The 17,650-nt window shown below is 35.5% G+C and overlaps 1 protein-coding gene and 1 pseudogene across 1 annotated transcript; one reads left to right on the top strand and one right to left on the bottom strand.

Annotated features, from left to right (window-relative positions):
- On the top strand, positions 1-1,725 carry LOC105051852 (uncharacterized; annotated as a pseudogene).
- A 1,152-nt stretch (positions 1,726-2,877) lies between these two features.
- LOC105051853 (O-fucosyltransferase 9-like) lies at positions 2,878-15,634 on the bottom strand. Its single transcript, XM_010932487.4, has 10 exons — positions 15,047-15,634; positions 12,262-12,334; positions 12,015-12,082; positions 11,092-11,180; positions 10,160-10,357; positions 7,550-7,754; positions 7,299-7,466; positions 6,101-6,268; positions 5,607-5,797; positions 2,878-3,275 (listed from the first exon to the last, which is right to left on the bottom strand). The coding sequence occupies exons 1-10, from the start codon at positions 15,410-15,412 to the stop codon at positions 3,140-3,142; spliced, it is 1,662 nt and encodes a 553-aa protein (XP_010930789.3). The 5' UTR covers positions 15,413-15,634; the 3' UTR covers positions 2,878-3,139.
- Positions 15,635-17,650: the final 2,016 nt, after the last annotated feature.

Below are 17,650 nucleotides of genomic sequence, written 5' to 3'. Positions count from 1 at the left end.
ATGTCGGCATGTTCTTTCTTCAGTCAAGTTTGTGTAAATTGCATCATATCAATCTCTTGATGGAACATTTGCACATAAAACTTATCATCTTACTAACGTAGGAATCCAAAAGATTTATAGATATATACCTTTTTTTTACATGATGAGAAAAGTATAATAAAAAAATAATAATATTGTGTGCAATTAAATAGAGCATCGGCACAATTCATCAAACAACAATAACTCCATAATTTACACAAACAAATAACAAGTAAAATAATCAAATAGCATATAAACAAGAGATTCCGTAATTTTAATGTAGAAAATACTTCGATATAAAGGAAAAAAAAAATCTAGTCTATTCAAAATCTTCTATTATTTAAAATAATAAGATTACAATATATCTTTTTCAATTCAATTAGCCACTGCAAAAATATTATCAAGATCGAATCTTTACTTTCATAATAAAAATAGTATTATGAATAAAATGAGTTTCAAAAATAATAATAAAAGAAATTTTTTATGCCACCCCAGTATAGAAATCTGACTGGAGCGCACCATTTGCCTTATTAGATCACATAGCATCGCTTTCAATGGCATTTAATATCCGTAATTCTATTTTTTTATTTAAATTTTGACGATGAAAATGATTCTTAAAAATTATGACTCCTCCTTAAAAATTATAATACCCCATAATGCTTCTTTTTTTCTAAAAAATTATGATATCCTTCACAGAATTATGATATTTTTTTATAAAATTTTTTCACATAATTATGACATCTTTCATAAAAATTATAATATCTTTCATAAAAATTATGAATCTTTCGGAAAAAAATATCATAATTTTTATAAAAAAATATATAATTTAAAAAAATATTATAATTTTTTAAAAAATATTTTTAGTATAAAATTTAATAAAAAAATAAAACTGTGACAGTAGAGGATGGATCTCTTGGCCCATCAAGCAGTTTGCGTGAAGAAAACGGCCGGGTCTCTTTCTTTTCTTTTAAATGATACTAAAACATTGTTAATGTGGTTATTGCGAGGAAAACGTTGGGAGGAAACGAAGAAAGATAGAGAATAAATAATGTAATAATTTAGCATACATAATATAAAACAAATAAATGGAATCACCAAGAAGAGGCGTATAAACGAGGGAAGAGCGGTGCGAGGTGGCCATGTGGACTCGGAGCGGTGGGTTGGGGAGGAGCATGGAATGGGAAAAGAGGGAAGCATCAAAGGCGGCGCCTTTGCCATGGACGGCGGCTGGCGGTGGCTCCCTGGAATCGTTCCCATCTCCCGGGGGTGGCGGAGGCCGAGGCCGGAGGGGTTGCCTGGCGCTGGCTCTGATCTGCTTCTCTCCGGTCCTCTCCCCCTGATATGCCTCTTCCTCCCCCTTCTCTGCATCGTCGCCTTCTGCCTCAGGCTCCAGCGGCGGAGCAAGAGCTCGGCCGGCCACCGAGAGGACGGCGGCGGCGGGTTCCGGTGCGGTGTAAGGAAGGGGAGGCGGCGATCACCGAGCGGCTACTGCACCGGTACCTGGAGGACCAGCTGGGGCTCATCGAGACCGTGTGGGACTACGACGACGGTGACGGCTGATAGGAAGATCGCCGGCGGTGGAGAAATAGAAACTACGCGAATTTTTTTTTTTTTTTTTTTTTTAACTGTCAGCTTGTTTGGAGGGTTCGAAGGAGAATAGGACGGGAATTAGTCGCCCGAATTTTGAACCGTGGCGTTGATTCATTCGTCTGGATTAATCTACTGTCTTTTTTTTCTTTTTTTTTTCCTTTTTTTTTTGTGTGTGTGGGTGTGTGTGATCACCCTCTCTGTAAGGATCTTCAAAAGGAATTGAAACAACTACACTTTGCCAGATTGTTTTATGGCAGTTTTTCGTTGAGAAGCAACCTTCTAATAATTGGAAGAATTGCATCCCTTGTGGAAGTTGATTACAAGGCACTATAAAATGATTGATGATTTGCGTGGTGGATGCAAAGACTTCCCTGCAAGACTACGGAGTGCCGCATCCCAAAAGTATATTTTAAAAAAAAATTAAACATCATGTATTAATGTTTTTTTTTTTTAACTTTAATTTAGTAATAAGGCTAGATGTCTCAAATCTAGGGGAAAGTAAGACAAAGTGAGCTGGCTCAGATGTAATCAACTTGTTCTGTACCAGAACACATGGAACGACAAATAAATAAAACAACATGATGAAGTTTTAGACAAGAAATCTGAAATATTTTAAGTTCAAGAATCAACAATATGTCAGGAAGAATGCTTAATCCACTGCATCATATTGAGCTGGAGTCGCTCCAGACTAAACCCAATAGAAAAAGCCTCTCCTTCCATGGTTTGGATAGGCTCAACAGAGTGGATAAGAGTTGAAAGCAGTGAGGAGTATATAAAAATTGTATTGAAAGTAAAGCATCACTTACCATCATGATCCTGTCACATTAAAGAAATTCCAATTGGGATCAAAATAGTAGAATGCAGGGGGAAAAAAATCTGTGGACAGTTTAACCAAACAAAGTTCTTCGACTGAGTTTGTTATGCCATTGCAACTCTTCTTCTCACCGATGTTTTCGCATTTGATTTAACGATTGCGTTATCATCACTCCAATTGATAAGTCATCGGCCCGCTGGTTTTATATGAATCATGGTTCCAATAAGATCAATTACGGAATAAATCCAGATAACAGCAATAGTTAATTCTTGCCAACTACTTGGTCCAGAGATCATCATCACTTCCTTATGGACCGCAGGAAGCGGATCAGACAGCACAAATCATAAGGGTTTTAGACTACCACAAGAAAAGTTTACTGTCAGTCCACAAAAATAAATTCAGCAATATAAAGTTGGTATACTGTCAAATTACAAAAGAAACAATATAGAAACTGATTAAGTTAAAGCCCTGAAGTTATGCAGAAGGGCTAGCATTTCAAAAAATCTTATAACAAGTTGTTTCTGTTACACATACACTGCGTACGTCTATTGGTACATAGACTACCAAATTATTCTCTCTCTCTCACCGACCTAGCAAGAATTGAATGAATTTCTAAAACAATTGAATGATTGCTAAAGCGATATTACTTACACATCTATTGATATATATGACGGAGTATAATTTACCATTGATTTCCAGTGTATGCCATCTACAAACTCATGGTTCTGATTGCGGGCACATGCAGTCAGGCATGGGTAAAGCGTACAGAGATGCATCGGATTTCCTCAGTCCGACTCCCTTCGAGTCACTGTGATGAAGAACTTCCTGCATGTTATGCTTGAATCTATCCCATCTGAAATCAAGATCATGAATAGATATTAACGTTCCTTGATCTCGCAGTTTCTAAGCATGAAGAAATCTTAGTGGCTTCAAATAGCTAATGAAGTTCAAAGTTGACTACTCGGGCGGACGAACACAATCAAGATGAATACAAATGTGAAGCTGGTAATTAAAATGCACAAAAGCTTGCGGAATCATACAAAGAACAGAGAGGGGGAAGAAAAGATTTCGCACCTATATGGCATTGGCCAAATTCCGATGAACGAACTCTATGAGTCTTGTGGAACAAGATTGACAATGTTAGATTGTTATGCTGTTTAATAACCATAAAAAGACTCTGCTAGGTTCAACAGTAAGGTAAATTCAAAAATATTAAATAGTGCCATTAAGTAACCTTTCTTAATTTACATTCTACAAAAAATATAAACAATTTCGGAGGATCCAAGCATTTAAAATTCCTGGAGATCCTAGTGTGCAACTGATAGGGAAAGGATGCATGAAGTTGATTTGCTTCGTATGCCAATATTCAAGAGCCTGCTTGGATATTGGTTGAGTCTGACCGAGTCTTTAATCAATCAAACAGCTGAATCTTCTTAATTGAACCAGTATTACCTCCCAAGTTCAGGCCCTATCATAGATCTGCCATTTATTACATCACTCAACATCTGCCTATAGGCTCAATACATGGGTCCACCTCAAAAACAGTGCCTTGGGAATTTATGTGATTAAAATTAAAAACCATGATATTATGTGCTTTTGCAATATGGATCAAAATGCTGCTCGAATAAGGGGGCATGAGCACAGGAGAGTAGAATAGGAAAAGATGTCAAACATATAGGCATCAGATGAATGTTTCTCAACAGCACTATTTATTAATAAAGGAGTTGCATTGGATAACTTAGCTATATGTAATGTGGGCAGAGACAACTTTGTGAAGGTAACTGAAGTCATGTGAAAGGGTTAAAAAAAACAACAGACACATAAAAGAAGCAAAAGGACTTGACCTGAAGAGGTGACGATGGGTTTATGTTCAAATTTACTTTGAAAGGCATAGCATTCCTTACAAAACACTGCCAATATAAGATCTGGCATAAGACAACAACTACACAGATCTAACAAAATGCATTTTTACATGGTGATCTCACAAAATAGAACCAATGTTCCCCTTAGGTCCTCACACTACATACTGAAATCTGCCATCAGAATAACTAAAAACCTTAAAGAATCATTTGAAGCATAACAATAAAAAGAAAGATATGACCAATTCATCAAAGGAAAAGGTTGCAAGTCATAGAGTTTTTGGAGGAGCATAAGAAGGAATCAGAGACTGAAAAAAGTTCAGAAGAATGAAACAAATTAAAGTAGACACAAATTTGAGAGAAAGCAGAATTAGCAAACTTAAGATGCAGTTAAGATTTATAGTGATTTCTATACAATAGATTGAAAAAAGTTCAGAAGAATGAAACAAATTAAAGAGACACAAATTTGAGAGAAAGCAGAATTAGCAAACTTAAGATGCAGTTAAAATTTATATTAAAATCTATACTATATAAAAAAGCGTTCAGGTCTGCTCAATTTGCCCATGAATGGAATATTATTTGATTGACAAAAAAAATCTTTATTATATAAAAATAATCAACATGGGTGGTTTTGGAAATAAAATTACTTGTAACTAATTATACTTTGTCCCGCATCCGGATCCTATGTCCGATATGATTTTTCTAGTGCCCCAAATTATTCTCTCAATCTCTACTAATTTCTCTTTAAGAAACTTATTTCTCTTCTATACCTATCCCCCTTACTAACGACCTCATCCACCTTCAATCTCTATCTCCCATTTGCATTTTTCTTATTTCTTATTTTATTTTTAATATTACTATTTCTTATCTAACTTTTTTATACTAAATATGCATCGTGGATACCTCTTTACTAGTTTTTCCAAAAGATAGATTTAACTGTACAAATTGCATTAATTTAAATTCCATAATTTTATAAAGTCAAGAAAATTATCAGGAAAAATAACTCTGATGTAAATTTCAATAAAATTGTAGCATGCAAAAGAACATTCAACTACAAGATAATACAATATTGATTCCAACAACCTTCTTATTTTGATTTTTCATTATTTATTATAATGGTTATGATTAATGTTCCAAAATGGGTATCATCTTTCTGCACTGCAAAATTGAATCCCAGAGAAGAGAAAGGTTAGGACAACAACCATTATTCTTACAGTAAAAAGTTTCCCCAAGCTTAATATTTCTACAGTTTAAGAAAACTATGAGAATAAATAGATGAATATATATTTAAAATCAGACAAAAAAAATGGTTCCTGAGAAATAACCTTATGTTTGGGTTGTCAAAAGACAACACCAATCTCTTCTTGTCAGGCTTTATTGTCTTTGAATGGCCTTCATAAATATACCGTCTGTGCCCCATCAAAAAGTGTGGAAAATTACCCCCTTGAGTTGTCACAAATACTTCACTGTGAACGCACAAGGTGTAATCCAGTGCTGCCAAACGAGAAGAGTGACCCTACAAGAACATCTAAATATCAGATAACAAATCAACCCATCAATCAGAAACAAGCCATAAAATACCATTGTGATTTCTTTTTGCAGAAACTGTGGCAGAACCAGAAATTTTCTTGCAAAGTCAAGAATGGTACAGTGGATGAAGAAGAAGAAAAAGAAGATGGTAATTCATTTTTTTTTCCTGGAGAAATAACTAGACTGCACTTTATATAGAACAAACTTTAAAATTACAGCATCATCAAGATGCAGTTCACATTTTATTCAGGATTTTGCAGTGAAAATTAAGCATTATAAATATTATTACCTTAAATGGTGCAAGTTCATCATCTGAGGCTAGACTATCCTTTGTCTCTAAAAGTGGAAATAACTGATGGAGAGGAGCCATATATCTTTCTGCATTGTAAATTTGACCAGAAGCAACATAAACTGGTGTGGTATTGTCAAATCCCATGCCTCGAAGCATCATTCCAACCTAAAAAACCAATTATTTAATTTGAGAAAGGGAATGAGGGATATACTCATAAGAAAATTCTGGAATCTCAGGGCAATTGAATAATCAAAAGTAATTAGAGAAGTTCACCACCATAAATACTGCAGTTTATGAGTGCACAATGCATTAACAGCATTTTAGTTGCTAATGTATGGTAAAGAAGCAGTACTTAATTACAGAAAGACATTGAGAAATAGATGAAACCGAATCCATGGTTCAAGCGCCATCATTGAAACAATAATCTTGGACAATAATTTGAACAAGGAAAGGCTCTCCAAATAAAACATAAAAGATATTGGTATAAAGGATCTGCTATCTCCCTCTTTTCAAAAGAGATCTGATCTTGTACCTAAACTGCCACTTCCTCCTGCATTTAACTTGAATATGTGATATATGGTCAGGCAGATGTTGACTTGAGGAAGAAGTCAACAGGAGATCTTGGGTGTCCATATAGATTATAGAATTATAAGGATTGTCTGGATATGATAACTAAAATACACTTCTATGAATACACTTCTATAGCACTAAATTGCCTATGGGCTGCAAACCACATTGTTGATGGTGTATTTTATTGAATTATGAATTATCACTTGATTTTCTATTTGTCATGAAACATGAATTTAATGTATTCTAAGCTTCATATTCCCAAATTCTCTAAACAGTGGTATTAGAATTTTATGATTAGATAACACTTTAGTACCAAAAGTGTAAATGTTGCTTCTGTAAATATTATACGGAAAACTGCTGGACATCAACTGATAGAAACCTTTATCAGTGGTTAGAAAATGCAGTACAGGAGATAATTCGGATTTGTATTTGAGCAACATCATATCATTAGGAGTCCTCATTTACACATTTAAAAAAAAATATTTACCCCAAATCTGACTGCAGATGTCATATCACTACTTATTTATGTTATCAAGGTTAATTATCACATACTGAAGTAATTGAAATATCACAATCAGAGATTTAATTCATTTGACATAAAACAAGTTGGAGTTGAGTGATGAACCTCTAATGGGGTTAAAGGGCATTTTCCACCCATTCGATTAGCCTCTGGGTTTATCTTTCGACCCGGTCTTCTAAACTTCCCCCTCCAACTCCTTTCACGGGCAATATCCATTTCATGTTTCTCTTCCACACCACCATCATAAGTACAGCATGAAAAGGCTACCATATCCTGAAATACAGACCTGTGTGAGTCTATTATGAAGAAAGTACACAAGAATTTCAAGTCATTAATCAGAGACTGAAGTAACACACCTCTTCAAACCGAAGATGCACAGAAACATACTTCCCATCACTCATGGAGCTATTTTTCACCATCCGCTCAAACATGTTTCCAGCAAGAACCCTTATAGGTTGAGAAAACCGTAATGCTTCATAATTGGTCAAACATCTCAGCCTCTGGATATTGGATGGAACTGAGTGTGCCAATCTATTAGAGAAAGGTGCTATACGCACAGCCCTGCACCCATGAATACACGAGCTGAATGAAAATTAAAAAACTGAAGATATAAAACTTTGTAACATCCAAGTACAGAAGGATGTGAGGAACATCATTTAAAACAAACAGTTTAAATTCAGAAAGGAACTGATAGTGGGAAAAATCAAAAAAAATATTAACATCCAATGATGCTTATTATAAAGTACCCAATACTTCTTAAAAACTGAGAAGGTATACCAGTACAAATTCTTCTACATAATAAATTAGTTCTTGAACTAAACCGAACCAAGATTAGAATCAGGAAAATCCTCAACTATAGGGATTAGGACAGACATAAAATTAGATCTTACGTGGGTAACTTTTCACCTGCAACAAATAACCACTTTGCAATGAGTACAAGTCCATAAGAATGCAATTTTTTTATCGAATACAAGTTCAACGAAAGTGATATCACCACAAGCTGCTTGGAAGCATCTCCTTTCATTTTTTCTCAGTGATTTAACATCAATGTTAGAGCATTTTCGTCTTGAACATAGTGACATCAAAGAAACAGATGAATATTTATCCATACCCTGCCATCTGGGCAAGGATCCCTTTAGTTTTAACTGTGACAAGTCGAGAAGATACTAAACGAGGGAGTTAAAGAATGAATGTAACCCAAGGCAATGCCACTGATTAACACATGAAAGAAAGATTACAGACTCCATCAATTTTAATACATGATCAACATACAATGTCTCTTTGGATCCCTGTTCACATTGAGCCAAATTATTTGTGCTCAAGGTGCTATCTTTTTCATCTTCCCCCCTTTTGATTAGCCTTCAAACCTCCCCCTTCTAAACTCCCTATAAAATACATAATAGCCTATATTCAAGTTTTCAAGCCAACTTGTCATCAGATGCATATAGGATAAAGCTTCAAGTAAAGCAACACAATGTAAGTACCAAAATTATTCAAAAAAAATTACCAACAGGAAACAAGCACAAAATACATTTCAAAATGCAAAACCAAACAAGCAAACAACTTGTATTTAGTCAATACATGAAATTGTCGTAATCATTTTTTTTCAAGCATATGTACATTTGTCCAGATACATAGTATTACAAGAATAAAAATAGGGACTTCTTTTATTTATGAAAAAGGAATGTTGATGGAACTTTTTTGTTTTCGGTGAAATGTTCGTCTCAAATTAATTAAAAAAAAAAACATTCAGAAGAATTATAGTTTTTGACATCCCAATATATTTTTAATTTTGTCACAAGTCTCTGAGTCTCCATACTATTCAAAAAATATATATTCTGTTCTAAAATGATATCTACTATTCAATAATTTTTGTAACTTGAGGAAATGGCTTAAAATGTGCATGAAAACATGCATGACAAAATAGTATATACCGTTAAAAAATGGTATAGAGTCTCAGAAACTTCTGACAAAATATGTATGAAACATGTTTCCTTGAAAGTGCATGCTGGCCAAAAGGACAGAGCTCCCAGTTTATATATTCTTCCAAGTAGGAAACAGTTTCCCCACACTTGCAAAGCAATCTGTTTGAATCTTTCAATTTAATCAAATAAAAAACAAATAATTTGAGCTTTACTAATTATCGGAATGGCATGGTACCACATTTGTTAGGCAAGTGATTCTGAAGGCCAGAGCCTCAGAAAAGGCTTGGCTGAAAAACTGTGCATCATTATGCCATTTCACATAACCAATGGATTCAGGCATTTCAAGTCTATTCCTTGGACTACTTGTAGTCTTGTACCCTAACAAAAACAAGGTTACAGTTTTCAAGTGCAGAATTTAAAAAATTGCCGCAAAATGAAGTTTATATTCCATTGCATCATCAAAGCTGTAAGTGACGCGACAGAAAAATACTTCAGATTCAAAGGGTTTTAGCTGCACCTATCCACACTGATAGAATAAGAACTTTGTTAGTATTTTACTTGATCACATCACATTCACATTTCTATGTGAATCTTCACATAGAGCTAATCTTTTTCTGTTAAATTATTTTTCTAGTTTCTCTGTGAGCACTTACATCCTAAAGTTTTATTATTAAGCCTTGATTGTTTATGTTCTGGTTCATCTTAGTTTTTGATCTTTTGGGCTTTGATCCATCTGTAATTACTTGTTCTCTAGTTATTAGCCAGAATTTACAAAATTAATAAAGTCAAGCTGTAAATCTTCACCCAACATCAATTTAAGGAGTGAACCACCAAAGTTGGATTTGACATGAGAATTTGGTGCTCAGAAACATTTGATCATATTATTCACTGCCTTCGCATGAATAACATGTCATGTAACATCCCCGGAACGAAAATGACTCCACAAAATCAGTGAAAAATGAAGATGACAGATATGTCCAATGCTGAGGTAAAGGCATTTTAGTTGAGCAAACTAGAGAAATAGAGAGAGAGCACACGTACCCCAATTCTAATAATTTGGGAAGAACCTTCTGCAAATAATATGTCTTGGATTGTAAAGCCTTAGTTCTCATATTCACAATGTTGCTTATATTATAGTCAAAGCGCTTCAGTATATCTTGCGGTAGTTCTTTGACCACTCTTACATGATTCTTGAGTGTCTCAATAAAATAATCTTCATCAAAGATTTCCCCAAACTTGCTGAAAGTATGAGAACAGAAAAAGACATTGTTAGTCTTTAAAACATCTTGCAGCTAAAATATGGGATAAGTACATATAAATACAAGTGAAAAACTGTAGATAATGATATTTTTAACATTAAAAAAAATTGTGAAACATTAGTAACTCAAACACAAGCTACCACGAAATTGCAAGATTGAAACTTCAAAAGAGGGAGGTATTGATCAAAACTTTTGCACGGATCAAAGCAGCAATGACAACATCCTGTATTGTATTACACCTTGAAAGGAAAAGTGAGATATGTATAAACATATGTAACATGAAGAATCCAACAAGGCAAGCGACGCAAAATTTCAAAATTTCAAAACAAATTTAAAGGAATTAGACAGTTAGCAAGTCTCCCAATTACCATTGTGCAATACAAAGAATTGTGCTGTGCTGCTCACGTATGTACAATGCTATTAAATAATAGTACTTAACCATTATAGCAGCTACCGTAAGAAATTATAAAAGAAAAGGTAAAACAATCTAAGGTGAATAAATATGGAGATGTTGCAAAGAAAACAAAATATAACAAAACCAAAAAGCAATGTGTAGATAAGAGAGAAGGGCGGAGAGGGTGTCGAAGCAACTTCTGGTAAAGAATATACTAGAAAGAAGAAAAAGAAAAAGGGTGTCCCAATGATCCTTAATCTCAAAATGTAACAAGAGATGAATCAACTATAAAGAAGATGTGAACTGAAGTACATAGTGACCTGGAATCACGCCAAACACTGTTCAAATGAAATATTGGGATGACAAGCGTGGCATTCAATAGACCTGCCACGGCAACTGCATCACATATCTGTCTCAAAGAACAAGCTAACATCAGATAATTTGCAGCAGAAACATGACAAATAAAGATTTATATCACAACAAAGAACAAAATGTTTAACTGATATACAAAGGAACTTAACATGCCGAATGTTAGGATATAGATGTGAGTAAGATGTGTGTTTTTGAGCATGTGTGTGTATGCATGCTTGTGCATGTGCATGTGTGTGGGTGTCTGTGAGAGAGAGAGAGAGCGTCGCAAGATTAGCATGATAGAATCTCTCTAACATCCCTCAAGGCTAAGAATACAGCATGTCAGATTTATATTATCATAACCTAGATGTAATGATTTTGTTCGAGTCAATGAGAATGTTCTCTATGGCAAGCCAATATACGATGCCAATGAAATTGAATTACAACAAAAAGTCAATTCTACCAAAACATGACTGAGGACACAATGAATGACCTGAGTCAATGAGCAGCTGGCACATCACAGACATATATTTCACCGAAATGGACCCTGAGTACTGTGATATGTTGGCTACTTCTAAATAATAAGCAGCTAAAGAGTTTTGTCACAGGTGTTAGTGGACTAAGTTTCAGCAGCATTTTTTGTTAAGTAATGTTATATATACCACATGGCAGTTCCACACCTCTTGCAAAAGAATAAATAATCCACATGGCAGGTGACATAGTCCTTTGTTTTTGAAAAGATGTTACTCTTTGGGTTCTACAGCTTCTTAAAGAAAACAAGTACAATATCAGAATATCCTTTCATCTATTAGTACTTTATTAAAAAATGCCAACTAATTAATAGCAATTTTTTGAAAGAAATGGCAACTAATTTTTTCATATTGGAACTTACCGATAGACGTTGCTGATTTAGCCCACCATTTGCTTCAATTATGAGGTAGCCATTTGAAAGTGGCAACTCTGAGAATGGTAAGCAAAATCAGGTTCTTAATATTAATCTGATATGTATGCAATATTTGAAAATTGAAACTTCATAGTTCAATGCTCATCAAGAGACAAACAGATTGTTCTTAAAATTTCTCCAAACAACAGCATATCGTGCAAAAACTGAATCCAAACATCAAAGTTGAATCTCAAACCTGCATGAGATAACCTTTTGTTGACACATGGCTTCCATCTCTGGCTTGCCTTTTGATGCCATGCTCTCGTCAACTGCACAAATTCATAAAACGGGTATTTAATTATATGACTAATCAAAACATGAGCAAAAACTAGAAAATTCTAGCTCAAGTATGACAAACAGATTAAGAGGAAAAAAAGAAAAGAAAAGAAAAGAAAAATATATCTGAAAAATCAATAACATATAGAGATGGATCGCAGTAAAGATAACTGGAGTACTTGATAAACTTGATAATCATGTTTGAAATTTGCATGTCTAAATACAGTAATAAATTATATTCATTAGAAAGTATAACTGATATAATAATACACCACATATTATACATCTGTTTTAAGTCCAAGGACACATTGCATTTCCATGTTGATTGACCTTCCTATAGCACTATTACTTCAAAGATTGTGAAAAATCCACCAAATTGCTAGCAAATGTCCATGCAGTTTAAGATTACGTACTTACAGCAAATACTCATAAAATTCACAATATTAGCATAATATCATCAAGTTGGAAGGATGCAGTAGATTGATATGTAAAACAATGGAAACCAAGAGCTCTCTTACAAGATTAGAGCCACTCAAATTCAGGGAGTCACAAGAGGACTCTTGCCATAGAGGAAGGTGCTGAAAGAAATATGTGAAGAGTCAACTGCTATAAATATTATGGTTTCAGGAGGGGGCAACTGATTTATTTCCCTGCTTCTCCAAATGACCAATGTTGCCTGCACATTAGATGATGGAAATAACATCTTGATCCTAAAACTAAGAACGTAGAGAAAATTTAATCCAGATTCTTTCTGCATTTTATATCTATGAAGTATGAACCATTTACACATACTGGTCCAAAATTGTGAAAAACAAAAAACCGAAGTCTGTGATTTTGATTCATAACATGGAGCTTCGATTTAAGGGTCTGGATACTATAAAACCATGATGAGGTATTAATTTAAGTACCAATTCGTTGAGGTTATTAAACAGGAGAGTTCTGAAATGCAGGTACTCTGAAAAAAGGGCTTATGCAGAGCTTTAAGAACTTCAAGTTCTGGAGAGGGAAAAAAAATGACACCAATCTGCTAGGCTCTCAATTAGCAAAATTACTACATCTGAAATGCTGATGACACAAGCTACTTAGTTACAATTGATCATATTCATAATTTATATTCTGTTCCTTTAAAGAGGCCCCTTTATGATAAATCTTGTAAAATGGACCATGAACTATAATGATATTATCATATGATTAAGATTTTAACTTTTACCATGATTAAGATTTATATTTCAATAGTATTGCTCCATACATAAAATGAATTATCCTTAACTTAATAATATAAGTCTCCCCAACTAATAAAAGGATATTTATAGGTTATCTGCTTCCTCTTCACAATATGCTTGAATAAGAAAATTGACAAAATGGGTTCTTTTCTATCGTGTGCCTTAATCATTGTTTCCATAATATTCCATACACAAAATGCTACCCATTCATCATAATGCCATGCTTCTGTTCATCATTGCCAAAGCCTCCCCAGTTACCATAACCAATAAAAAGATATTTTCCCTGGCCTTATATATACATTTTTCTACGTAAACTCAAACATTTTTATATCTGACAATTTCTAAAACTGCTTCACCTTTCCAAGGATGGTCTTTCAACAGTGTAAGCACTCGATGGTGAGCTTCTAGTTAGGTAATTATGTTAAGCAATATATTCAAGAATGACCAAGCAATGCTCCAAGGCAAGGATTTATGTCTTGACACTGTCTGAGAGGCTTGTGTAGTACATATAGTGTACCATGCACCCTTGTAGCATTATTTCACTGTAGCAAGGGTATAAGTAAGATGATCCCCTTTATTTTCTATTCATACAAGCATTCAGCATAATGCTGGTAGAGAGGAGAAAGAAAACCAAATGAGAGGACTTCGACCAAATAGAGGGTTGGACCTGGTGACTCACCTTCAATGCTTGTACCATTTACCATTCCTTAGTTGAGGTAGAGTTGGGAGAATGCCCCAAAGACCAAAGCTAATCAGGTAAGTATGTCTTTCCCTTACATGGGGTAGCTTGCTTGCTATTGAGAGGCTTAACAGAGAATTTCATATTGGAAACATAGGCTTTCTATCCTCTTATGCTAGAGTAACCTTCATAAAAGTCGGTTCACCCCAACATACAGCTCCCTCGTTTATATTTCAATTATAAGGGTTGCCAAGAAGTTTAAGAGCCATTGGAACTTGGCATGAATCGGAAGAAAGTCTTTGTTATTTTTTATGTTTAGTAAAACTCGCTTATGAATTTTTTTTGGGCCAGCCATCGGCAACTTATGATTTTTTTTTTTTTAATCTCTTTCCTCATGTTTTCTCTCTTTTTTTTTTACTAAAAAAAAAAAAAAAAAGAACCAAGTGAAACACAGTTTCTATGAAATCCGAAAGAACATCCAAGAAAACAGCAATGCTGCAAAAGCCTCCAGGATGGATTTATCCACCTTTTACAAACAATTAAAACCACGAAACAGCCAGTAAAAATCTCACCTTTTCATAAACAATGTATAAAATTCTACGTTTTGAAAGCAATTTGATATTTATTTTTTACCGGTCCCTGATGACGGCCCCTCGGAGTGTAACTACAGATACATACTAGGAAAGGGGACAAAGATTATTCAATAAGACAATATCAAAGAAGACACCTTGTTATCTACATTGGTATAAAGAAGATAAGATCAGCAAGAAAGCAGACAGAAAGGAAGAGTCTTTCCCTCCTACCGCATTCGAGTGGTTCACATCGGCCTGCATGAAGGGCCACAGCCTCTCGAACACCTGGGGACTCCTGTACACCGCACCCGGCAGCGGCCGGCGGCGGAGCACAGCCACCCCGACACGCACCGGCACGGCATCAAGATTCCAGCTCCCCATGAAGACCAACATGGCCGACACATACAGCACCGGCGCCAGCAGCAGGATCCCCCTCCGCCGGAGCAGCGCGGCCAACGCCGCGTACAGCAGCCGCTCCGCCCCCAGCGGCGGCGCCCCCCACTCCTTCCTACCGCCCCGCCGCGCCGCCCTGGGCGACGACGCCGGTGACGTCGGCCCGCTCCCGTTCGCCCTCTTGCCTTGCATCGTCACCGCCATAGCCCCCCAGATCTCGTGAAAGCCGCTCCTTTGGGATCATTTCAAGACCAGAGGGAGAGAGAGACGGATATGGGAAGAATTAAAGAGAGAATTAATGGCGGAAGACGACACTCGGGGCGCGCTCCAGCATCGAGTTGAGGTGACGGCAGAGCTTTTAAGTGGGGGAAGCCACTGGGAAACAAGTACTTGAGAAAGCTTCCTTTTTTTTTTCTTTTTTTTTTTCTGGGTGGGAGGTGGAGGAGACGGGAGGAGGAGGAAAGGGAGTCGTAAAAAAGAGACGGGAAGGAAAGTAATTACGGTTAGGGATGGAAGGATCCTGGCATCTCGTCGCGTCACTGTACGGCGGATTTAGTACAAAGACCTGGCAGAGTGTGGATGGGGGTTGTTGATAAGAGAGAATTATAATTGGAGTTAATCCTAAGAATTTGTCTTGGCATTAGATTCTTCGGATCATTAGATTTGCCGGGCAATTGCTTGTGGTGACTTAATTGAGTGGGTTTGGTTGTGGTCAACCTCCGAGGGGAGTACCCATGGGTCCCTGCAATTATGCTTCATTAATTTGAAGATGATATTGATGCTTACTAGTATCTCCTTCTTGGATTATGTAACAATAAACTTTTTATATGAAATGAGGTTTTTGTTTGATCATGCGAGAAGTGATTTATATGAAAGGAATTGGGACATCATCATGTGGCAAGCCCCTGACACGTAATTCAAGAGACTTTTATATTGGATTTTTATATGAAGAGATGTGATTTAATAGTCTCTGAAGATATTTATGAAGTACCTTTGCTTGTAGTGATTGGTTGTAGAAGGAGACATAAATCCAATCTTTCTTGCTTACATTCTTTTGAAAGATCTAGTTTTGACTCCTTGTTCTGGTCTAAATGTAGAAAATAATGCGTGATTAAACCGCGTTTGAACCGTACACTTCTCCTTAGGAGAAGAGAGCCTGCTTCCACGAACTTACTCGTGGTTGGTGAGTCCCACCACACCCCTCACCACGCCCATGGGTCGCTCTCTATTCGACGAACCCGTGCTATAAAAACGTAGCGAGATCACAATAAACGTCAAAAACGACGTCACCATTTACAAGTGCATGACAAACACAGAGACCATCTCTGGTCCCCAAGGTGGCCTGTATTTGTCTTGACCTGGTTCTCAATAATTTGAGCCTCTTGCTCTCACAGAGGTAATATATATGGATCAAATAAATCATATATATTTTTAATTTTTTTTTAAAAAAAAGTGTGATTGATTAAAAATGTGGATAAAAGATGTATAAAGTTCTTTTAAAAAAAAAGAATCAAATTATTTAGGGATATTTAGAAGAAAAGGCTAGAGATGAGGAATAGAGAGAATGAATAACCAGTGGCTCACTCTTTGTAGCCTTCTAATTCTAATATAGGTATTTATGAAGAGAGAAACTAAGAATATTCTAGCCATAAAATTTAAATTTGATAGGTGGAATCTCCAACGGTCTTCTGCTCTCTCATTCATTTAATAATATAGCATGGATATATATATATAGCTCTTTTTGATATTTTCTATATGAATGGATGGCTGAGATAAGAGGAATTTATTGTTCCGGACCCATTTTGGCTATGGACCCCAGTCACGGGGGAAGTCCAACTGTAAATTGATGGTTATAGCTCCCCATAACTCTAGAAAATGGTTAGGATGTCAGGCATGGTTTGACTGCTTTACCCTAAGAATTTGAGGGTTTTTTTTTTTTTTTTTTTTTTGTACGAAGAATTTGGGTTTCAGATAGATTTTCTATAGCCCAATTATTCTTCCCCACCTCCAAAAGTTCCGTCTATAATTTTGGTCTGGAACAGGATTTGGCTGGGATTTAAAGTTTAAGATAAGATTGGCTGCTAAATTTAATGGAAAACTGTTATGGTGAATCCTTGGTCACGTGGGTTTTTTTTTTTTTTTTTTTTTGATCTTATGAATCTTAAAAACCCACATCTTTTCCGATCAATATTTTTTTAATTAAATTTTTATCGTTTAGAAATCAACAAAGAGTAGATATCCAGCCTGTAGAAAGAAATAGGAGAAGAAAAAAATTTTATATATAAAATAAAAATAATAAAAAAATTATATCCTGTATAATATACATCGGCCAGCAATTTTTTCCTGGTGTGCATTCATCAAATGCTTATCTAGATGCATCATTATAAAAATAAATCATTATGATTGACGTATGTATGTTATTTGATGTATATTATATAATTT

Source organism: Elaeis guineensis, chromosome 9 (assembly GCF_000442705.2).
Source record: "Elaeis guineensis isolate ETL-2024a chromosome 9, EG11, whole genome shotgun sequence".
In the NCBI taxonomy this organism is placed as follows: Eukaryota; Viridiplantae; Streptophyta; class Magnoliopsida; order Arecales; family Arecaceae; genus Elaeis; species Elaeis guineensis.
The sequence above is the reverse complement of the archived record's forward strand: the minus strand, read 5'-3'. Positions and strand labels throughout refer to the sequence as shown.

Bases quoted from the DNA above. Each gene is read 5' to 3' on its own strand.
- LOC105051853 (XM_010932487.4), bottom strand. From the start codon at position 15,412: ATGGCGGTGACGATGCAAGGCAAGAGGGCGAACGGGAGCGGGCCGACG. The intron at 7,467-7,549 runs GTGTGTTACTTC...TCTGTATTTCAG, and splicing joins TGCATCTTCGGTTTGAAGAG to GATATGGTAGCCTTTTCATG. The intron at 6,269-7,298 runs GTTCATCACTCA...TTGGTTTTTTAG, and splicing joins GCCCTTTAACCCCATTAGAG to GTTGGAATGATGCTTCGAGG.